Genomic DNA, 25318 nt, shown 5'->3' on the forward strand with positions numbered 1-25318 from the left:
ATAACACTCCTTTTGTCTTTTTCTTTCTTTTATATAATTTTTAATAAGTTTTGAAGCAGGAAAATGCCACCTGTTATATTTCGCGGACGAGGAAGGGGAAGACGAGGCCGAGGAGAGATCGTTACCCATAACGATCACGAAGCAGGACCGTCAGGTACAAGACCTCCTTCTATGACAAGGAGCGAAGAACCTCAGAGACGAAGAGACCTGTACGAACCAGCAAGACACTCAACCTCGCACAGCTCAACACCGTCCTACCGACACTCGTTCGGGCCAGACTCGGAGAACGACCCGAACAACCCTCAACCTTCCTACATCCCGCTACAACGCTCGGTATCTCACCGTGCATTTGGGGATCCTACCCCGTACTTCAGAGGTCAGTTCAATCCAGCTGACTATATACAAGAACCTTCTGGATTCGTTTCGCTTGGTCCTCAAGACCATTTTTCCGAAGACCCCATGGATGAAGACGAGGATCCTACTGAACCAGCGCGTGGTACGCCCACGCATCCGATCGAAATCTCTGATGGATCCTCATACCATGGTCCACAATACCAAGGCCCTGACAGCTTTATGGCCTTGTTCGATCAGCATGAGTGGTATTACACACCATCTCATCATGAGTCGTCGCAGCAGCAGCAACATCCGCGAGATCCTTCTGAGGATCCGAACTTCGAGGCAGTGACGCCACCGCCTCCCCCAGCTACTCAGCCAATAATGCTCGATCCGCCAAGGCGGAGAAGATCAAATGCAAGAATGTCTACCCGTGAAAGGGATTTCCGCTTTAGCACCCCTCGACATTCGAGTGGTAGCCATTATCCATCCTTACCGGAGGAAGGGTCTTCAAGCCCAACTCAAGAGGCGAACTCAGCACCAGTTGCACATAATTCGCCGCAATTTGGGGACGACCGCCCGTTACCTCCGTACGCAACAAACTATAATCCGTATGAGCCGTCAACACAAGCGCACTACAACTACAATTATGAGCGCGACCCCTATGTGGTAGCGGCCAGGTATGACGCCCGCTATCCAGACAGAGCTCACGGACCTCCAAGAGCGCCAGATTACTCAGCTCATGGGTATCCTGCGCCACCAAGACCACCAGTTCCTCAACCACAACCACGTTTCTCCCCTCCAGAGCAGGAGGAGATACTCCAGCGATTAGATCGCGTGGAGAAAGAGTTCGAGGAAGAAAAGAAGAGCCACCGAGGCTTCCTTAAGGGCTTGGCAAACCTATTGAAGGGCAAGAAGAAGAAGCGAGACCACTAGCCCTAATGGTTATACTAGTGTAATTTCTCCTTTATAAATAAGTCCCTGCGCGGACACATTATCATATCTCAGTCCTTACATGGACTTATCGTATTTTAATCCTACAAGGACATAAGTCATGAACTAGTCCCTGTATGGACCTATCTGTTATTTAACCTTATTAAAGGTATGTATTGTTTGAAAGACCCGTTTAGGGCAACGTGAGATAATAATTGACATCTATGGAATGTACTTTATAAGAGTGTTTTTTTTTCATATATATGAAATAAATCAAAACCGTTCCTTTTACATTGATCTGCCTAAATAAAGAATCTTAAAAGGTGAAACCTAGCCTGGTGTCTCTTAAGATCCGGTCATGATGGTACGACCTAATTAAAAGATTCAGATTCACTGTTAACCTCTGCAAGCATGTTAACTCTCATGGCAGATGTGATTCGTTAAAGTCACACACGTCATTCTTATACAATAATCCTTTTAAGGATTTCAAGACCCAACTAAATGATTTTTGTAAATCGTGGGCTAGATCACGATAAGGGTGATCGAAATAATAAAACATCCATTCGTGATGTAGTGCCTATGGGCCAAACTTATTAAAACATCCATTAGTGATGTAGTGCCTATGGGCCAAACTTAATAAAACATCCATTAGTGATATAACGCCTACGGGCCAATATTATTGAAACATCCATTAGTGGTGTAGTGCCTATGGGCCATAATAATAAGTCTAATAAAGACAAAGAACAGTGGTGGTCTATGACTCCCTGCCAGCAAATAGGGGTATTAGAACTACGGTTCAAACCTCTAGACCGATGATTCTTGTAATCTCGACTACTATTATAAAACATCCTCATAATTAGGCTTTATGCCGCCAATACTATTATTATAGTTGAGATAGGATACATTCGATTCCTAACATTTAATATGTGAAAAGTTAACCAGATATGGTCTCTGTTACCATGGTTAACGAATTGTCATAAAAGACAATTCCATAATAAAATTCTAAATAAAATTCTTGTTGTCTTCTGTGACAGATTTTAGTCACAATGGCGGAACCTGACGGAACGAACAGCCACACAAGTGAAGACAATTACGACGATGCTCAGGTGCACCTAACCGGCGCACAATTAAAAGCTTTAATTGACGAAGCTGTTTTGGCAGCTCTGAATCGTCAAAACACTGAGACCAACAGCAGGTCTGTGACCAAACCACTCTCTCGAACAAAGTCACAACCCAAACCACCTTCTCAACCCAAGAACGATGACGACAAGCATTCGTCAGCTGAAAACAGTGTTCATCGCGAGCGCGAGTACACTGATGCATCTGGTGCAAAGGGTTGCACCTATAAATACTTCGTATCATGCAAACCCCGTGAGTTTACAGGGGAGAAAGGTGCGGTTGACTGTATCACCTGGTTGGACGAGATGGACATGATTGTGGACATCAGCGGGTGCGCTGAGAGAGACGTGGTTAAGTTTGTATCCCAGTCGTTCAAGGGCGAGGCCCTAGCGTGGTGGAGGGCATTGGTGCAGGCTTCAGGTAAGTCTGCTCTGTATAAAATGTCATGGGGGGAGTTTATTGCCCTCATAAAAGAAAACTACTGCCCTCAACATGAGGTTGAAAAGATAGAAGCTGATTTTGTCTCATTAGTGATGACAAACCTGGATTGCCAGGCATATCTGACAAGCTTCAACACCATGTCACGCCTGGTGCCATATCTGGTGACACCAGAACCTCGAAGGATTGCCCGATTCATTGGGGGCTTAGAGCCGGCGATTAAGGCCAGTGTAAAGGCCTCTAGGCCAACGACCTTCAGGTCAGTTACTGACCTCTCCTTGTCTCTTACACTTGATGCTGTCCGTCTGAGGGCACAGAGGAGCAAGGAAGCCGAGAAGCGGAAACGTGAGGATGATACCTCACGAAAGTCTGGGAAAAAGCACCGTGGAAACGGTGAGGGCAAGAGAGGGTCGGAGGCAAAGAAGGAGGGGCAGTCTGATGGAAGGCCTTACTGCAAGGTCTGCAAGAAACCTCACTCCGGGAAGTGTAGGTTTGCATCTGGCTCACAGTCACAACAGAAGACTACATCCTGTGGACTATGCAAGTCCAAGGAGCATAAGACTGTTGAGTGCAAAAAGATCAAGGATGCAACCTGCTACGGTTGTAACGAGAAGGGGCACATAAAGAGTAACTGCCCAAAGTATGCCAAGAAGGCGGAGGAAACGAAGAAATTGAATGCGAGAGTGTTTCGCATGGATGCAAAGGAAGCGGTCCAGAACGATAACGTGCTTACAGGTACTTTTCTCGTAAATAATATATTTGCAAGAGTACTATTCGATTCTGGAGCCGATAAATCTTTTGTAGACCAGAAATTTTGCCAACTGTTAAATATGCCGATCAAAACCTTAAATATAAAATACGAAGTAGAACTGGCAGACGGTACGATGGAAACCGTCTCCACTGTCTTAGAAGGATGCGAGATATCCATTAGGAACCACTCTTTTCCTCTATCTCTACTTCCCTTCAAATTGGCAGGTTTTGACATTGTGCTGGGCATGGACTGGTTATCCCATAACCAGGCCCAAATCATATGCGGCAAGAGGCAGATTGTTTTAAAGACTCCGAATGGTGAATCGCTTACCATTCGAGGAGATACGCATTTCGGGTTGCCCGAGGACGTATCTATGCTCAAAGCTTCAAGGTGTTTAAACAGAGGCTGTGTAATTTACATGGCTCAGGTGTTAATAGAAGAGCCTAAGCCGAAGATAGACGATCTTCCTGTCATTTCTGAATATCCGGAAGTTTTTCCCGAAGAACTACCTGGTTTGCCACCAGATAGACAAGTGGAGTTCAGAATAGACATTATTCCTGGAGCAGCTCCGATAGCTAGAGCACCCTACAGATTAGCTCCGACAGAAATGAAGGAACTGAGGACCCAGTTAGACGAACTGCTGGCAAAAGGTTTTATCAGACCCAGTTCATCTCCCTGGGGAGCACCGGTCCTTTTTGTAAAGAAGAAAGACGGATCAATGCGCTTATGCATCGATTATCGAGAGCTAAACAAAGTTACCATAAAGAATAGATATCCTTTGCCAAGGATAGATGATCTATTTGACCAGCTGCAAGGAGCAAGCTATTTCTCAAAGATCGACTTGAGGTCGGGCTATCATCAGCTTAGAGTTAGAGATGAAGATGTACACAAGACTGCATTTAGAACTCGCTATGGTCATTACGAGTTCCTAGTGATGCCTTTTGGGCTCACAAATGCACCGGCTGCGTTCATGGACCTCATGAATCGCGTTTGCAAGCCGTACTTGGACAAATTTGTCATCGTCTTCATCGACGATATTCTGATCTATTCTAAAAGCCAAGCTGACGACGAGAAGCATCTTCGTTGCATTCTCGAGTTACTACAACGTGAGAAACTCTACGCCAAGTTCTCGAAGTGTGAGTTTTGGCTACGAGAGGTTCAGTTTTTAGGTCACGTTGTGAGTGAGCGTGGTATCCAAGTGGATCCCGCTAAGGTAGAGGCGGTTATGAACTGGCAGGAGCCAAAGACGCCTACCGAGATCCGTAGTTTCCTGGGATTGGCAGGATACTACCGAAGGTTTATTGAGAACTTTTCGAGGATTGCTGCGCCCTTGACTTCTTTGACCAAGAAGAAAGAAAAGTTTATATGGGGCCCAAGGCAGCAAGAGTCCTTCGAAGTTCTGAAACAGAAGCTAAGCAACGCACCTGTGTTAACATTACCGGAGGGTACTGATGAGTTCGTAGTTTACTGCGACGCATCACACACAGGCATGGGGTGTGTGCTTATGCAGAAGGGCAAGGTGATTGCCTATGCTTCAAGGCAACTAAAGGTGCATGAAAAGAATTACACCACCCATGATTTAGAGTTGGGTGCCGTTGTATTTGCACTAAAGTTATGGAGGCATTACCTTTATGGTATTAAATTTGTGATTTATTCGGATCACAAGAGCCTTCAGCACTTGTTCAACCAGAAGGAGTTGAACATGAGGCAACGCCGTTGGATGGAAACCCTGAATGATTATGACTGTGAAATCAGGTACCATCCCGGCAAGGCGAATGTGGTCGCCGATGCCTTGAGCAGGAAGGAAAGGGTAAAACCCATTCGAATCAATGCCAAGAGCATTGAGGTTAAGAACAATTTGATGGAAGGGATATTAGCTGCACAGCGAGAGGCTGTGTTAGAAGCTAACTATCCAAATGAAAAGCTAGGAGTAACTGAAGAACAGTTGACTCTTAGCAAGGATGGAATCTTGAGGCTGAATGGACGTATATGGGTTCCGCTTTATGGAGGACTACGAGATGTTGTTCTCCAGGAAGCCCATAGTTCCAAATACTCGGTCCATCCTGGTGCTGATAAAATGTACCAAGACTTAAAGGCAAATTATTGGTGGATAGGCATGAAAAAGTCTGTAGCCACCCACGTAGCAAAGTGCTTGACTTGTGCTCAAGTCAAAGCCGAGCACCAAAGGCCATCTGGCTTGCTACAACAGCCTGAACTTCCCGAGTGGAAATGGGAATGTGTAACTATGGATTTTATAACCAAGTTACCAAAAACCAGGAAAGGAAATGATACGATATGGGTCATAGTCGATAGGCTGACTAAATCAGCACATTTCTTACCCATCAAGGAGACATATAGCTCCGACATGCTAGCCCAACTCTATGTTGATAAGATTGTAGCCTTGCATGGCATACCTGTGACTATTATCTCCGACCGAGATACCAGGTATACATCTCACTTCTGGAAAAGTTTCCAGCAATCTTTGGGCACGCGCTTAAATTTTAGTACGGCTTACCATCCGCAGACGGACGGTCAAAGTGAGCGTACTATCCAAACATTAGAGGACATGCTACGTGCATGTGCAATCGATCTAGGCGGTAACTGGGATAAGAACCTACCCCTAGTCGAATTCTCCTACAATAATAGCTACCATACCAGCATAAAGGCTGCGCCTTTCGAGGCCTTATACGGTAGAAAATGCAGATCGCCTGTTTGTTGGGCGGAAGTAGGAGAGGTCCAATTATCAGGACCAGAAATAGTGTTCCAGACAACGGACAAGATTGTCCAGATCCGGGAACGACTCAAGGCTGCCCGTGATAGGCAGAAAAGCTACGCCGATCCAAAGCGTAAGGATCTTCACTTCGAAGTAGGTGAAAAGGTGTTGCTTAAGGTGTCACCCTGGAAGGGGGTGATGCGTTTCGGCAAGAAAGGTAAGCTGAGTCCGAGGTACATAGGACCTTTTGAGGTCATTGAACGAGTCGGATCAGTTGCCTATAAATTAAACTTGCCTGAAGAGCTCAATGGAATTCATAACGTATTCCACATCTGCAATCTCAAAAAATGCATCGCCGATGAATCATTGGTGATTCCACACACAGATGTGCATATAGATGAGAGCTTAAAGTTTATAGAAAAACCTTTGTCGATCGAAGATCGACAGGTAAAGAAGCTTCGCAGGAAACACGTACCGATCGTAAAAGTCAAATGGGACGCTCGTAGAGGTCCTGAATATACGTGGGAAGTCGAAGCTACAATGAAGGAAAAGTACCCCTACTTATTTGAGTAAATCTCGGGTCGAGATTTATTTTAAGGGGGTGAGGATGTAACACCTCGAATTTTTGTGTCCAATGATGTGCTAACACGTGTCATTCGATTACACGTGGCATCCATAATAAATAAAGGACCAATTTTGACAAACCTTGAAAGTATATAAATTCGAGGGTTATAAATGTCAACAAGGGTAAATATACTGTATAATAACCCTAAATAAATGCTTGAACCTTCAAACGAATAAATCATAATTCGTACGGAAGTAAAACGCGGAAGAAAGTGAGAGATTACGAGCTACAGGGGTTAACTGTGTCAACATGTTTAATTATACCTCTGAGTGACCCTTTAACGTTCCCAAGGCTTCGTAACCGTATTATACGCTCACTAGAATTTACTGTATAAGTTCCGCAAAGTTCCGTTTTAAAACGAAAGAGTTATACTCGAATTCGTATGAGAAGGGTTAAAAGCGTAAACAATGAAAGTTAAGGCTTTCTGAATGATTAATAAATAAACCGGGGACTTAATAAAGCGGGTAAATAACACGAGGCCCCTATCGGTAAATAACCGAGGGCCAAACCGCAAAGTTGCCCCTTCAAAACCGAAAGGTCAGGCGAATCATTACGAAAGATTTCGTTATTAATGGCCAGATTCTGTAATCATAACAAAAGATTTGAAAAATCCTGAAATTTTAACCTCAGGCGGCCCGCGTGAAGTTTTGGGTTAAGTTGAGGCGGGCCGCGAGCCTCCTCAATTACATGCCTGATTTCTTAAACTCAGGCGGCCCGCGTAAAAATGCATGGCAACTCCCATGCGGGCCGCGTAAAGTGCCCAGATGCAGAAACTTTGTAGTTTCTTGCCTTTTGGACCATTTGAACGATCAAATCTCAATCAATGAGGCATGGGCACCCTACAATTGACCCATATCACTCAGGGGACACCTACCCATCATCATGATCAGTAGTAGCATGTTGTGTAATGATTTTTGGCCTTGTTCTTGGCTATAAATAGCACCATTGTGCTCACAACATTCATCACATTCAAAACTCACTCATCTGATCATTCCAAGAGCTCTAAAGCATTCCCCTGTGTTCCTAAGTCTTCTCTTGAGCTTCTGTAAGTAATTCAACCTTTGTGGTTCCACATTTGCTTAGTGTTAGCCTATAAACGCAACCGTCGTAACTAACGGTTGTCATTGCAATATCTTGCAAATGGTTCAGTCTTATGACGAATCAAAAATGGTTATGAGTTGGTATTTATGTGGGTAATAAACCTCTAAAGGGGTTCCCCCTGATCACCACTCTAACTATGTCAAATATCGAGTCAAACGCGCGGTTAAAAAGTCAACAGAAAGCTATTTTGGCGATATTATGCATAATCTGTAAAGTATATGTTATGGAACCTGTTTTGACACTCATAAAATATGATATTAAGTATATAAACTTGTTTGCGCTCGTTTGAATCGACCATTTGCTATATTGAACCGGTTCGGAGCCGAATGTCGCAAAAGTTTGACTTTTGCTTTGACTTCAGTTCTGACCCATTTTAGTAAGGTATAGATATGCCTTAGGACTCTCTTAGGACCAGGTCATATGTTGGTATAACCCTCTGTGATCGGTTCATGAGTTATCCGAGTCTTTTGCGCATTTCCGTCATTAGCCTAAAAAGTTGACCGTAACGGCCTTTTGATAATAAAACGAGTATTTCGGGCACGTGAATGGACCAGAACCTTGCTTATTAAATATTAAGCATGTCCCTAAAGTTTCACGTCAATCCGAGGTCTAGAATGAGAGTTATGCTAAAAGGCGCACTTTTAAGAAACTTTTGTATTTAACGGCGCAATTAGCATAACACCTATCTAAACCAAGTTTTCGTCACCAAACCTTTTACCCACTGTTATAAATTAATATTTTGGGATTTTTGGAGATTTTTAATAATTTTTATCTCGCTCATAACCTGCGGTTATGGCTGCGGTTCGGTAAATACCGAATATGCCTTTTTTTAAGCCAAAACGGGAGTTCTACAAGGTCTTTTGACCCGACTACAGTTGCTACTGATTTTAAATAATAAATAAAGTATTTTAAACTTTATAAACTAGGTGGGAAACTCAGATTCCCTGTAGAACCCGAAAAGCTCCTTTTAAAGTCTTTAAAATGACCGATAAACCCCTACGGGGCGATATTTTAACTTAAACTCGTTACGGGCATTACGGGAGGTATCCTACTGATACCACAACCTATTTAAGGCATATTGACTCAGGAAATAAGCGTAGGACTCACATGGTTCACCGTTTCGCCAATTGCGCGCACGGTTCGGCTCATGGAACTAGTTTTCATGCAATAGCCGATATGGGTCAAATAATATTATTTGAACCCCAAAATCCAGAGTGTGAACCATAAACCCATATTAAACAAGTCCTTGAACTTGTTGGGTCAGAATCACATTCTATTCTCGGTTTTCGCCTTTCGCGCGATTAAACCTTATTTATATTCCGGAACCAACCGGTCTAGGCTACGGCCACTATAAAGACCCGTTAGGATTCTAAGAGGTTAATTAAAACCTTCGTTCCAGATTAGGAGCCCCGGTAAAAGATATCGGCGATTTAATCTAACTAAGGATTTATACTTGCAAAGGTAAATACTTTTGACTTATTTCCCCTATATGGGCTTGGGTTACGGTATATTAATACCGCTTGATTGAGCATTATATAATTTCATCGCTTAGGTGGTTAATTGATTAAATATGATTGGCTCATTTAAACAGTTTTGTTTCTTATAAGCCTTTGGGGGGTTATTGACCGTTGTCCCGGATATCCTTGGCATCATTTTACGAAATGGCCACGACCATCGACATCCCGGTGTAGGCGTACACCCGGTATATATTGTCGACATATAAAATTTAAAAGACGTAGCCGTTGGTTTTTATACTACGGTTTTACGCAATGTGGTGCGTCAATTAATCTTTAACCCGGCACGACCCGGGCTACTAAACGCATAAAAGAACATGTAAAACGTTCACAAGATCATTATGAATTTTCCCAAGTTATAAAAGAGTTTGTGCCTTGTGCATTCAAATCAATTTTTATAAACATTTTCAAATGTGTCAGTTGAACGTATTTACCAGTGTAAACTGACGTATTTTCCCCAAAAAGATTAAATGCAGGTACTAAACGCAATGGGCCGGTATTAGCTTCCTTAGCATCATAGATAGTCTCGCAAACTTGATGCAATATCTGTATGAACAATATTTTGTTATTCGATCCACTGTGGATATTCAACTTCTGTAATACCTTGATATTTTCACCAGAGGTTGAAATATGTATTTATATTTAAAGCTTCCGCTGTGCATTATATTATTGTGTGGTTTGACTATATTGTTGCCAACATCGTCACGGTAATCCCCCACCGGGCCCACCGGTGAGACACGTGGAAATCGGGGTGTGACATGTTCCCACTTCCATTTAGGTATTTCTGGCTGCTGCAGTAGACCCGAAGGCTTCTGATGTTCCGCTTTAACTCTAGCACAAGTTAAGCATTTACTCACGTATGTGGCGATGAGGGCTTTCATATTCGGCCACCAATACATAACCTTAAGATCGTGATACATTTTGTCTGACCCCGGGTGAACAGAATATCGTGACTTGTGTGCTTCATCCATCACAAGTTCTCTAAGATCGCCAAACAGAGGAACCCATACTCTTTCCATAATGTAGTAGATACCATCAGATCTCAGCTCAAGCTGTTTTTCCATACCGCGTAAACCCTCAGCTTCGATGTTCTCTTCCTTCAATGCCTCAGTCTGAGCCGTACGAATCTTATCAGGGAGGTTGGAATGAATAGTGAGTTGTAATGCGCGAGCACGTTTAGGCTTTGTCTCTTTGCGGCTGAGTGCATCAGCTACTACGTTAGCTTTACCTGGGTGGTATTTGATGGCACACTCGTAATCGTTGAACAACTCTACCCAACGACGCTGTCGCATATTCAATTCTTTTTGGTCAAAGATGTGCTGAAGGCTCTTGTGGTCGGTATAGATGGTGCATTTCGTGCCGTATAAATAGTGTCTCCAAATCTTCAGCGCAAACACCACTGCTCCTAACTCCAAGTCGTGTGTCGTATAGTTTTTCTCGTGAACTTTCAATTGTCGAGAGGCGTAAGCTATCACCTTCTCGCGTTGCATCAACACGCAACCGAGACCGTGAATCGAAGCATCACAATAAACTACAAAATCCTCAGTGCCATCTGGTAGAGATAAGATTGGCGCGCTGCATAACCTTTGTTTCAAAAGCTGGAAAGCATCCTCCTGCTTCGTCCCCCAAGAATACACTACTTTCTTCTGTGTTAACGAGGTGAGAGGTTGTGCAATCTTTGAGAAGTTCTGTATGAAACGACGATAATACCCTGCTAGGCCGAGAAATTGTCGCACCTCCGAAGGGTTCCTTGGTGCCGCCCAATTTCTAATGGCGTCAACCTTGGCAGGATCCACATGTATGCCCACCTCATTGACTATATGCCCCAGAAAATGTACTTCCCGTATCCAAAAATCGCATTTAGAAAATTTTGCGTACAACTGCTCCCTCCTCAGGAGTTCTAGGATAAGGCGTAGATGCCGTTCATGATCCTCCTTGTTCTTGGAGTAAATTAGAATGTCGTCGATAAAAACGATCACGAAGTCATCAAGGTAGGGCTTGCACACGCGGTTCATGAGGTCCATGAAGACCGCTGGTGCGTTGGTTAACCCGAATGGCATAACCAAGAACTCATAGTGACCGTATCGCGTCCGAAACGCGGTTTTGGGGACGTCTTCCTCTCTGACTCGCACTTGATGATAACCAGACCTTAAGTCGATCTTAGAGTAAAAGCTCGACCCTTGTAACTGGTCAAACAGGTCGTCAATACGAGGCAAAGGGTAACGGTTTTTAATTGTCATCTTGTTAAGCTCGCGATAATCTATACACATTCGTAAGGACCCATCCTTCTTCTTCACAAATAAGACTGGGGCTCCCCAGGGAGAAGAGCTAGGTCGGATGAAACCCCTATCCAACAGCTCTTGAAGTTGGTTTGATAGTTCCTGCAGTTCTCCTGGCGCAAGACGATAAGGAGCACGAGCAACCGGGGCTGCCGCCGGGGCGAGGTCAATCTGGAATTCCACCTGACGATGTGGAGGTAAACAGGGAGTTCCTCAGGAAATACGTCAGGATATTCACGAACAACTGGAAGATCCTCAATCTTCCTTTCGTCGGACGGTGAATCAGTGACAAGAGCTAAAATAGCAGGATAGCCCTTACGCAAATACTTCTGAGCCTTCATTGCCGAAACAATACTAACTGGGGTCCCACTGCGATGACCCTGAACTGATAGAAATTCCCCACTAGGAAGGGGAACACGTATAATCTTCTCCTTACAGAGAATCTCCGCTTGATACTTGGACAACCAGTCCATTCCAACGATCACGTCGAAGCTTCTAAGAGTAATAGGTATTAAGTCAATATCGAATACTTGACCCAGAAGGTCGATTTTACACCCAAATAGAACATGTGTAGCTTCGATTGTCTTACCATTTGCGATTTCTACTATGTGTTTCATTACGAGAAGTGTAGGACTTAACCCTAACTGGGAACTAAACTCTAAAGACACGTAACTCCAGTCGGCGCCGGAATCAAATAAAATAGAAGCAATAACACCGTTCACCGAAAACGTACCAGTAACCACGTTGCCGTCGTTCCGCGCTTCCCCAGCTCCCAACACAAACCCGCGCCCACGCGCGACATTACCCGCATTGTTCCCCGCATTGTTGTTCCCGTTACTACCCCCTGTGTTCTGCTTCAGCTGAGGGCAGTCTCGCTTGAAGTGCCCCTCGGCTCCACACTGATAACACCCTCTCTGAGTACCCTGAGTTTGCTGAGGCTGTTGCCTACCCGTCTGCTGCGTTGGCTGCTGTTGAGCTGGAAGTGTGGCCCTACAATCCCTGGCCATATGCCCTGGTCGATTACATCGATGACAAACCCGAGCACACTGTCCCTTGTGATGATAGTTACACTTGCTGCACAAGGGTAGCTTCCCCGCATATGATCCCTGCCCTGACTTGTTACTCGAGTTTTGATTCACTGATGCTGACTGACTAAAACTGCGGGTGCTGCCAGTATCCATCTTCTTCTGAGGCTGTGCAGAGTTGGACCCCTTGTCCGTATCGTTCCACTTACGTTTGCTATCAGCAGCAGATGCAGTGGAAGTAGTGGCAGCTGTGGTAGTGCTAGAAATATGAGGTGGCAATGAGTCGCTCTCCACCTCCTGGTCAACGATCTTATGTGCCAATCTAACAATCTGAGTTAGGTTATTGAGGTTCGCCGCTGTAACTAAACCCTTCACCCGTGGAGGTAACCCCTTAATAAACAACTCGATTCTGCGGGACATGGGTCGGGACAAGTTCGGACACAAATCAGCTAACTCATACGACCGCTTCACATACGCTTCGATTTCAGACCCTACCATTTTCAGATCATAGTACTCATTCTCTAACTTCTGTATTTCGTCTCGAGGGCAGTATTCCTCTCTCATCAGTTCTTTAAAATCATCCCACGTAGTGGCGTTCGCCGCCTCAATACCTAGCAGTTGAACCTGGGCATTCCACCAGGTCAAGGCACCATCCTGAAGCGTGCCTGCTGCAAACTTTACTCTATCCCCAACTGGGCAGTTACATATCGCAAACACTGACTCCGCCTTTTCGAACCAGCGTATAAGTCCTACAGCCCCTTCAGTGCCACTGAAGGTCTGTGGCTTGCAATCCATGAAAGTTTTAAAAGTGCAGACCGGTGGGTGAGGCTGGTTTTGTGGCGCCGGCTGACCTATTAACGAGAGAAAATAAACCAACAAGTAAGACTCAAGTTCACGACTCAAAGGAAAGGAATGTCTGGTACATGTCATACCAGCCTGATAAGCTGCCAAGGCTGCAGCCACCTGGGCGTTGAGTAATGCTTCTAGCTCAGCTTGGGTCATATGGATTTCGCCACGCCCACCACCGCGGCCTCCACCACGTCCACCTCGACGACCTCCACCACGTCCGTTCATGATTCTATAAGTGTGGGAAAAAGGACGAATTAACAGACCATTTCAAGCGGATGTCAAGTATTACTATAGCATTCACAGTTTTCGAGGTTCTAATACAAGATTAACTAGCAACGTGGGATTCCTTTTTCACACTAGTCGAGATTTACTGGGACTCACATGCACCCCACGTTGTTATTATGTGTGCACCCATAATAATAACCCGACTTGCATGCTTATCTCAGTTCCTCCCTACTCATGTTAAAAGGTTTCCCCATATTCATGCAGTACGACCGACGACATCACAACATAGAGCATGTGAACCCAAGAAGAGTTCTACTCTCAAAACACGTAGTATAAACAGATAGCATAGTAATTTGTATTGTAACACCATGCGTGCGTTCGAGTGTGATACTAATCATGAGTATGTACTAACTATGCTATGCAATAGTAAACAAGAGACGAACCTTGCTGCCTGGAGTTGAGTGTCATGGTCAATGTCGTATCAGTATGTCGTATCTGTTCAGTTATAGTCTGGTTTTATAAAACATTTTTAAAACCAAATTCACTATAACCAGTGGCTCTGATACCAAACTGTCACACCCCCAATTTACCACCTAGGGAGTGTCCCTGTTAGGCGTGTGACAACAAGCTAGGAGCCACCAATTACATTGAATCGCAAGTTCAAACAAAGTTTCTTAGATTAATGGAAATAAAATTCAAGCACAAGTTGTTCGAAACCATTAAGTTCAGCGGAAGCATTAACGTATCACAAGTATATGTTTCACACAACCAAAGTAAATAAATGTTTGTTAAATAACTCAACAATGCAACCATGACCACTCGCGCCCTCCAGCCAGCAAGTTCCTGCGTTCCAAGTACCTAAGGACCTGCGAGCATGTAACACACGTATCAGACAAAGCTGGCGAGTTCACAGTTTTAGAAAACGTTTGTTACCCGTTGTATGTAAAACAGTTCAATAACCAATGCAAGTAATATTGTTAATATCTCATTTCCGAACAATGACGGCTCCTGAAATACACGACTGCCCTTCCCACGTACTCCTATCTAGTACTGGGCCAGACTGGGTCATTAGTTCACCTCCGTCCTCTACAGGCACGGGGTGAGGGTGCCAAACCTAAGTAGCGCTACTAACTAATACCCGATGAGGGACTTACAAAAGATGATAGGTGAGAATATTAACCAATATACCCGTTTTTACCCAAAGACTTATCCCCCCCCCATGGGATACCCACTGAATGTCCCCAACCACTGGGACGCATGCTCGAATGTAGTGAACTCACCTTGGATTGCTCGGTAGAATTAATTACTCGTTTAACAACAGTGATTTACCAAGCCCTATGATAGTTACACATAACAGTCAGTTTGCATACAAGCACAACACGTATCATTTCTCATTTAATCATCAGTTAGTGTACACGAATACAAATGTTCACATTCATCACTAAGCATGGTATACCAATTAGTCAAGCACAATATCTTTCGGTTCACATTTATCCTTCGGTTCACAGTTATCACTCGACACATCAGCTATCATTCGACACACTCATCTTTCGACTCCCAGTTATCGTTCGACACACTCATCTTTCGACTCATAGTTATCATTCGACACATCAGTTATGTTTCGAACCAAATGTTATGTTTCGACTATGCTGGTTATCCTTCGACTACCATAGTTATCTTTCGGTTCATGTGTAATATCAGTTATCTTTCAACAAGGTGTTATCTTTCGACATATCAGTTATGTTGTTTCCATAATTTAAGCAGAATTTGTTACAATCACCCATTAATTCGATTGACCCATTTAACCGTTTCCCTAGTTACAGTTTCCAATTAACACAATATTAACGAACCAATTAGTAACATATAGATCAAACAAGGCTAGTTTAATCTATCCCATAAGAACCCTAATTCGAATCAATATGAACAATATTCTCAAATCCCTGAATAACCACATGGACTTAACAACATGAACCCGATTTATGAATCATCAACAACAATCAAGCATCACATCCGATTCGGCCAGACTATTATCGCATGACTATTACCTAGAACGTATACTATGGCAGTCGATTTAACATCATAAACAATCATATCCGTTTCTTTAACATACCGATTTCTCAACAGGAATATCTAACAATAAAAATCCCTACGTTACACGTACACTTACTATTTCGTTGATCATGCTAGCACATGGACAAGATTCACAAACAATGAATGACATAGTAAGGATTCACTAACCGGAATCTTGATTACAGAATGAGACCTTCGAGTAGGGGGGTTTGCTATGCCGTCACACACACACACACGATGGAACTAGAGTTTTTAGAAGTTAACCTAATCGACCCACATGTATTTACGTTCATAATATAACAGACAGGAATTGGGCCAAGCCCGATGGGAGGACTGGGCCGAAAGATTAGACCCCAGTCGAAAGGTTGGGTCTTGGATCGAAGGATCTTATCCTGGGTCGAAGGATAGGTCTCGGGTCGAAGGTTAGATCTTACGATCTTGTGACCCTTCGAAAGTTAGATCTTTCGGTCGAAGGATCCTTGGTTGAAGGATGTGTTAGCATAAATCAAGTATTTCAATGCGTTGCTCACTAACAAGTTTGCAACATAATCCCACTAGCACAATGATCTAGGATATGTAAATACAACAAAGGAGTCGGGGAATAGGATAATACTAACCTCAAGAAGTCGGGTTGTCACATCATCCCCAACTTGAAAGAAATTTCGTCCCGAAATTTAGCAAATAGGTACAAGAGAGTGAAGCGACAATTCAAGATCGTTGCGGAAAATAGGTACAAGAGAGTGAAGCGACAATTCAAGATCGTTGCGGAATTTCCTCAAGTGTTACAAATATGAGGAAACGTGGATCATCTTTTTTCCGCTTGTCCGGTAGTCAATAGGGTTTGGTTGGGTTTTAGTGTTTGGTGCAAAATTCCCCCTATATATTCTTTCGATTTCGAAGACATTATGGACATACACAATTTTTCTCTCAGATGGGTAAGAAAGCGAAGAAAATTGTTCCGCCTGGTGATGATCTCTTGTTGGTGTATTTGGAAAGGTAGAAATGAATTGATCTTCAAGCAGCTAAACCGAAGTGTTCAAGCTATTTTAGAGAAGATTAAATCGAGGGGATTCGGGTGGGTTAAAAATAGATCTTCTTGTAAACACATTAGATGGGAGAAATGGTGTAGATATCCCTTGTATATGTTGTAATGTGTTGCCCTTTGCCCCTGTGGGTTGGGGGGTTTGTTTTTGTTTGGCATTTTGTTTTAATGAAGTTTCCTTTAAAAAAATGTTGATGTTATATGCTAGTTGCTACACATGGCAATTTCGAATCAAACCCAATTACCGATTATTGCCGATCCATATGACCTAGATAGGACCCATAAAATATTTTCAATGGGTGCAATCGGAATTTTGCCCTATAAAATACACTATTTTTTTAACGAGTGCATCCGCCCACCCAAACCTCTACCTAGGTCCACCCTGATATCAATTTACTGATGCTACAACGGATCGGTTTTCATTCTGATTTCTCCTTTCCAAGACTCGGGGAACCCAAAACTCGATTATCAAGGTTAGTATAGGACATGTGCAGGGTGGGCGACCAGACAAACCCACTCTCTTAAAACGCCATAATTTTATATACCTGGTAATTCTTTGCCCGTTATTATGTAATTTTTACGTTAAAAAGTAATTGTCATAAACAATACACTTCGATGAATTTTTTTATTATTTATCGTTTAATTTGTTTTTTTATATTTAATAACTTGTTTTCATTAATATTTTTAGAGAAAAATGAATGCACAGTAGTGTTTAGTTATTTTCACTCGACATTTCGGGTATAAATTTTGTTGATAATATTTCAACATCGAAACCAGTATCAATATTATCAGAATTTATGGCTTTCGATAAGTTTATTTTGTTATTCCTTGATAATATTTCATTTATCATTTAGTTTGAATTTATTTAAAAACTTGCGTTCGTGAACTTTAAAAAAAAAACAATTAATTTTTTTCCTTGACATTTCGGTGTAAATTTTGATGAAAACGTAATTGAATTCAAAATACAATATTTTTTGGTACCATAAATAATACCAGTGGCGGTATTGCACCGATACATGAAAAACCGAACTAATTTCGATTGGACAACATCGACACCGGTATTCGTTTTTATGGCTTTAGATCAATATAATACACGTGTCAATATTCTTTTCTGCATAACACGACTTTATGTTTTTGAGTTTTCTCTTTCAATTGCTATAATGAGTGTCAGACCATAACGAAACAAACTGATATTGACCGAGTAACTGTCGTGTAGGGCTGGATAATTAAATTTAAAACCCAGCTAAAAAATAGTAAAACAATAACCTATTTAGTTTCAGGCCATTTAGGGGTCATTTATTGTCATATCGCTGATTTTTATACATACATACATATATATACATACATATATATATATATATATGTGTGTGTATAAATTAATTAATGTTTAGGTGCTATTTTTTCTATAAGTACAAGCCTCCTAAAGGCCTCGAATTCTCAAAAACGACCCTGCTAATTACCTAACCCGAAAGAAACCCCTAGTCAAAAGGTTGTATGTTTGGAAAATAGAATGTGTAGTCTTTTTTAAGAATCTTAGATAAAATACTCAAGATTGAATTTTTATACATAGTTCAAAAAAGTTGGAAACCACTTCACATGTTTATATAAGTTATGCTAATGCATACATGGTAACATTTAAAATCAAATGTAACTACTACTAAAGCCACTTTTGTATGAATATAAGTGAGTGAGAGATCAAATCACAAATAATATATGAACAAATATCCTATTGTATGAACATAAAGAATTCTATGTTTCCACTTTTAACAATTTTTTTTATATCTTTTATACAAGAAAGTATAAAGAATAAAGAAAGACAAACAAAATACAACCTTAACTCTTGTTTTCTATAGAAGAAGTCAACAACTCTTCCAAATACTCAACCCCTAAATCCTCAAACACCACCACATTCTCCACCTTCTTTTCTCCTCTATCTCTTCTCCTCTTCTTACCACCATCCCTCATCCTCATTGAATGCCTCTTCTTCACCACCATTGCCGGCGAACCACCGCATTCAACCGCCCGTTCGCCACCCATAACCTCATTTAAAGATTCCCTCACCCTCTCCACCGGAAAATTCAATATGGCCGAAGAACCTCGCATCGATAAAGCCGCTTGATCATAAGCCAAAGCGGCTGCTTCGGCACTATCAAACGTACCTAACCATACCCTCACCCCGTTCCTCGTCGAATCCCTTATCTCGGCTGCAAACTTTCCCCATGGCCGTCGTCTAACGCCTCTAAATGAAGTGATCTTGGAGGGTGTTTTCACATCTCTTGAGGTTACTTCGTCCGAAGATGTGTTGTCGAATTCGAAGCCTTTTGTTAGAATGCCGAAAAGAAGCATTTCTTCTGAATCGTTTTCGTTGAAAGGGAGGAAGTTGGTTGAGTGAAAAAGGGTGGTGTCGGAGTTGGAAAACTCCGGTGAAGAGCCGGTGGATGTTTCCGGCGAGTGGTGGGAATGAGAAGAATGCATTGAGATTTGAGTTTGATTTGTTGATTTGTTCATCTCATTGGCTTCTTTATATACCATAACTAGGTTATAACCCCGTGTATTACACGGGTTGAATAAATATAATTTTATATACTAAATTAAAAAAAATTATTCTTTAAAAATCTCGTTTATTACACGGGTTGAACAAATGTAATTTTATATATTAAAATTATATCTCTAAGAATCCCATGTATTGTACTGAATAAATATAATTTTATATACCAAATAATAAAAACTCGTGATTTGTACGGGTTGAATAAATCTAATTATATATACTAAATAATAAAAAAAATATATCTTTAAAAACATTGTATTTTACACAAGTTAAATAAATGTAATTTTATAACCTTGTATATTACTCGGGTTGGATAAATATAATTTTATAAACTAAATAATAAAAAAATTATATCCTTATAAACCTCGTGTATTATACGGGTTGAATAAATCTAATTATATGTACTAAATCATCATCATCATCATACTCAGTAAATCCCACCAATAGCAAAGTGCTGTTTGGTTGCACATCTGAATGACAGTGTAAAATTACATTTTTACCCCTCAACCATAAAGAACCATATTTTGTCATAAAGAACCCATCTGTCATTCAACTTTTCCCCATCTGTCATTCGACTTTTTTTCTTTTCCCACTAACCATAAAGAACCATTCCTTCCAAAAAAAAAAAAAAACCATAAAGAACCATATTTTGTCCAACTTTTTTCAAGAGATATGATCATGGGTGGTGGTGGTGGTGCCACCAGTAGCTCTTCATCGGACTTCCAACTCTACCCTTCTTCACCAGATACTCAAGAGATCTTCCGGCCATCATCCCACTTATCTGGCGGCGGTGTTACTGAATTCTGGGTCTTTGTTTGCTACCATCGGATGTGTTGGTGATGAGAGGTGAAAGGGAAATGGTGGAAGAGAGGGAGGAGGAGGGCGGCGGCTGGCGGGAGGTGGTGACGAGAGGGGTGGGGGCGGAGGTGAGGTGAAAGGGGGAAAGTGTTGTGTTTAGGGTTTTGATACAGAGGTGAAAGGCGGATGTGTTTAGGGGGTACCAGGAGTCTTTTTTTTCATTCAGCTTCTTTTTATCTCTGTACCATACAGCGCTGAACTGAACCATTAAGAGGCTGCTATTTAGCCAACCAAACAGGCCCACCTCTGTCCGAATAAGAGGTCCACCTCTTAATGATTCATTAAGAGGGTTGCCAAACAGCCCCTAAGGTAGGGTCTGAGTAGGGTAAGATGTAGAGGCTGCTTTCAGTGAGACCCCCGGCTCGATAGTAGTTTTGCATCAAGCCTTGGACATAAAGCACATAACACTCAGCAATCGGGACAAAGACCGATTAGTGCATGTTCCCTTTTGTCTTTCTGTTATCAACGCCACCACATGATGATGATGCATTATTAACCGTCCGCCGCTTTTAACGTTATTTTCACGAACTTAGTAAAATAACGTTAAAATTAGTGCAATTTTACTTTTGCCTTCCGAGCGTTCACACATTTATATTACATGCGCACACCGCAAAAAAAATATATAATATGTGCAACATCTTAAATGTTTGTTAGAATCAATTCAATATTATTAATAAATAAGAAAGATAAAATACGAAGGGAAAGAAAGCATCATTTAAAAAATATCTTTAATTTATAACTTAAATTTGAAGATAATATATTATTAGAAAAAATAGAATATTTATAGCTTAAATTTGAAGATAAAATATTATTAGAAAAAATAGAATGATTGTATCCGACATTTGTCACGGCTCCCCGACCCACCCTGGACGGAGTCGGGGGACCGCGAGACAGTTCCCGTGGTATTTAATTAATGCGGCAGCGGAAGTCTTTTTATAACAGGATCTTTTATCCGTGAAATATGCTCGTTTAATATATTACACAAAGTTTAAGGGATAAATCCCATAATTTACAATAAGTGGATTTTACATAGAAATCTTTATTTTTCAAAACACGTTTTATTCATTTATTTACACTGAGCCACTTCTCTGAGCTTGATAGTGCTTTACTGCACTTTTCCTGGATCACACAGATCACCTGAAACATGTTTGAAAAAGGTTTTGTCAGCAGGGAAATACTGAGTGAATCATTCTGTTTTTCTAAAACGACCCGTTAGTTATAATTTACAGTATTAAGAGCGATTACAATGTTTCTATCAACCAATTATCAAGAATGGGTATTTGTCACTCGATTCATTTCTGTGACTGTGGTCATACCACTATTGGCTAACTCATTGTCCAATAGTGACGGTGTACTCACACAGAGTAATAATAACTCACATAGAGTAATATTCACTCACATAGAGTGATAATAACAGTAATGTGCACAATTACCCCACATACCAGCTGTAATTTGGTGATTACAAAGACTTAATCCCTGTAATTATAACCTTGAAAGTAATTTGAGGTATTGTAATACTTACTCACAAACTGTGAGAAAACAGTTTAAAAAGAAGAATGACTCACATTGCAGATTAACGAGCAATAGATATAAGCCTACTGATTAGCCTTGCTTAAACCTAATTTAACACAATGCACACACACAGGTTAGTAACTAATACAGCAATTACATCAATTCACGAGATTAAACCTTCACAACGATTAATCAGTGCAATACTCGATAATTCAATCGGATTCACAACGAATAACAGAGCATAGTCCGAATTCGAACAGCACTCTAATATTCAAGTCGAAATCACGACGAATAATCAAAGTACAAGCTCAATTGAGCAGCACCCGGACTATCGTTGGATAGTTATAATCGATCGGACGTTGAATCGTAATAGCGATCGAGTTATTACCCTGATTGCGGCAGCGTTTCGATAATTGTGTGTGTGTTGGACTGTTTTGCTTATAACTCGACGTATATTATGAATTTTAACGTCGTTCAAGTGCCAGATTTCAAGTCCCAACCCCTGCTATTTATACTGAAAATTTGTCACCGTCGCGTAGCGCGAGGGGGTACCCCTTTAGGCGTCGCGCTACGCGAGTGACCACCCTATTTTCATAGACTAGGTTTTTGCGTGTGTAGGCTTGCTGAGTCGATAGATTTTTAAAATTCTATTTCGACAGAGAGTTATGATGATAATCGTAGCTAGGGTTTTGCCCCCCTGAGTTTTAGGGGCCCTGCTCCTGATTCCGATTATTCTGGAAATTTTAGGGTTAGTGCAGAATTACTTGGGTTTCTCAATTAGGGTTTCCTTATTACCTAATTACCATCCTAATTATGGATTTTAGTGGCAGTTGTTACATCCTCCCCACCTTAAGAAAAATCTCGTCCTCGAGATTTACTGGAATAGATGAGGGTACTTTCGCTTCATTTCTGATTCCAGTTCCCAAGTGTATTCTGGTCCTCTTCTTGAATTCCATTTGACTTTTACTAACACTAATCGTTTGTGCTTGAGAAACTTGATTTTTCTATCTTCGATCTGTAGTGGTTTCTCTATAAACTTCAACTTTTCGTTCACCTCTACATCTTGAAGAGGTACTACCAGGGATTCGTCTGCTAAGCATTTCTTAAGATTGGATACATGAAATACATCATGTACTCCAGCTAATTCTTCTGGTAGTTGTAAACGATAAGCAACTGGTCCTATTCGTTGAATCACGGGGAATGGTCCAACGTATCTTGGACTTAGCTTTCCTTTCTTACCGAATCGTACTACTCCTTTCCAAGGAGAAACTTTTAAAAGTACTTTATCTCCGATTTGAAATTCTAAAGGCTTGCGACGATTGTCTGCATAGCTCTTTTGACGATCTCGAGCCGTTTTTAATCTTTCCTTAATCTGAGTTATCTTATCAGTAGTTTCTTGTACTATTTCAGGACCTGATAATTGACTTTCTCCGATTTCTGCCCAACATACTGGAGTTCTGCACTTACGTCCGTAGAGTGCTTCAAATGGTGCAGCTTCGATGCTTGAATGATAACTATTGTTATAGGAGAATTCAATTAATGGCAAATGGCTATCCCAATTACCACCAAAGTCAATTACACATGCTCGGAGCATGTCTTCTAACGTTTGTATTGTCCTTTCACTCTGTCCGTCTGTTTGTGGATGATAAGCAGTACTTAGATTTAGTCGAGTTCCCATTGCTTTCTGAAAACTTTTCCAGAAATGCGAAGTAAATCGACTATCTCTATCCGATACAATGGAGAGCGGAACTCCATGTAGGGATACTACTTCGTCCACGTAGAGTTGTGCTAACCTTTCCATACTAAAGGTTTCTTTCATTGGTAGGAAATGAGCTGACTTGGTTAATCGGTCTACGATTACCCAAATCGCATCATTACCTCTTTTGGTTTTGGGTAACTTTGTAACAAAGTCCATTGTTATAAGTTCCCATTTCCATACAGGCATTTCTAACTGTTGTAGTAGTCCTGAAGGTTTCTGGTGTTCAGCTTTAACTTGTGAACAAGTTAAGCACTTGGATACGTATTCGGCTATATCCTTTTTCATTCCTATCCACCAGAAATTATTCCTTAAATCTTGGTACATCTTATTGTTTCCTGGGTGCATAGTATACCTAGATTTATGAGCTTCTTCTAAGATCTTATTTCTTAATTCTCCTTGCTTAGGTACCCAAATTCGTTTCTTATGGAATTTCCAAATTCCATCATTTCCTTGTTCTAATTCTTTTAGGTAACCTTTCATTCCTTCAGCATCGTCTTGGATTGCTGTTTTCTGAACTTCTTTAATTTGTGCCATTAAATCTACTTGTAGATTTAACCTCAGAGCACGGACTTGTTTCTGTTCCTCATGATACTTACGACTTAAGGCATCTGCAACTACATTTGCCTTTCCTTCGTGATATTGGATATCACAGTCGTAATCGCTTAGCATCTCCATCCATCTTCTTTGCCTCATGTTTAATTCTTTTTGCCCAAATATATATCTTAAACTTTTATGATCTGTATAGACAGTAAACTTACTTCCATACAGATAATGTCTCCATATCTTAAGGGCAAAAATTATGGCTCCTAATTCTAGATCATGAGTCGTATAATTTTCTTCGTGCTTTTTCAATTGTCTAGAGGCATACGCAATTACCTTCTTGCGTTGCATTAACACACATCCGTATCCCAATTTTGAAGCATCACAATATACTTCAAAATCTTCTGTTCCTTCGGGTAAAGCTAAGATTGGTGCATTTGTCAACCTATGCTTTAAAATCTTAAAGGCTTCTTCTTGTCTAGGTCCCCATTCAAACTTAGCAGTTTTACAGGTTAACTTAGTTAATGGTACGGCTATCTTAGAAAAATCTTTGATAAATCGTCTATAGTATCCAGCTAAGCCTAGAAAACTTCTTATCTCCATAGCTGTTTGTGGAACTTTCCACTTCGTAATTGCATCTATCTTAGCAGGATCTACATGGATACCTTCGTGATTTACCACATGACCTAAAAATTGTACTTCTTGCAACCAAAATTCACATTTTGATAATTTGGCATAAAGCCTTTCGTTTCTTAACAAGGTTAAGAGAACATGTAAATGTTCACAATGTTCTTTTTGGCTTTTGGAGTAAATAAGTATATCGTCAATGAAAACGATCACAAATTTATCCAAGTATGGTTTACAGATTCGGTTCATCATGTCCATGAATGCTGCTGGGGCATTCGTTAATCCAAAGGGCATGACTGTAAACTCATAATGACCATACCTAGTTCTGAAAGCAGTTTTAGGTATGTCTTCTTCTTGTACTTTCAACTGATGGTATCCGGATCTTAAATCTATCTTAGAGAAATACCTAGCTCCTTGCAATTGATCAAAAAGATCATCAATCCTAGGTAGTGGGTAT

The 25318-nt window shown here is 41.3% G+C and overlaps 2 protein-coding genes across 2 annotated transcripts; one reads left to right on the forward strand and one right to left on the reverse strand.

Moving 5' to 3' along the window:
- The first annotated feature begins 459 nt into the window (after positions 1 to 459).
- On the forward strand, positions 460 to 1269 carry LOC110902155 (extensin-like). The gene has a single exon (XM_022148880.1). It carries the CDS (start codon positions 460 to 462, stop codon positions 1267 to 1269), a length of 810 nt encoding a protein of 269 aa, XP_022004572.1.
- A 17561-nt stretch (positions 1270 to 18830) lies between these two features.
- Positions 18831 to 19492, reverse strand: LOC110902156 (ethylene-responsive transcription factor 1B). Its single transcript, XM_022148881.2, has one exon. It carries the CDS (start codon positions 19490 to 19492, stop codon positions 18851 to 18853), a length of 642 nt encoding a protein of 213 aa, XP_022004573.1. The 3' UTR covers positions 18831 to 18850.
- Positions 19493 to 25318: the final 5826 nt, after the last annotated feature.

The sequence above is a fragment of the Helianthus annuus genome, chromosome 13 (genome assembly GCF_002127325.2).
Source record: "Helianthus annuus cultivar XRQ/B chromosome 13, HanXRQr2.0-SUNRISE, whole genome shotgun sequence".
Classification (NCBI taxonomy): Eukaryota; Viridiplantae; Streptophyta; class Magnoliopsida; order Asterales; family Asteraceae; genus Helianthus; species Helianthus annuus.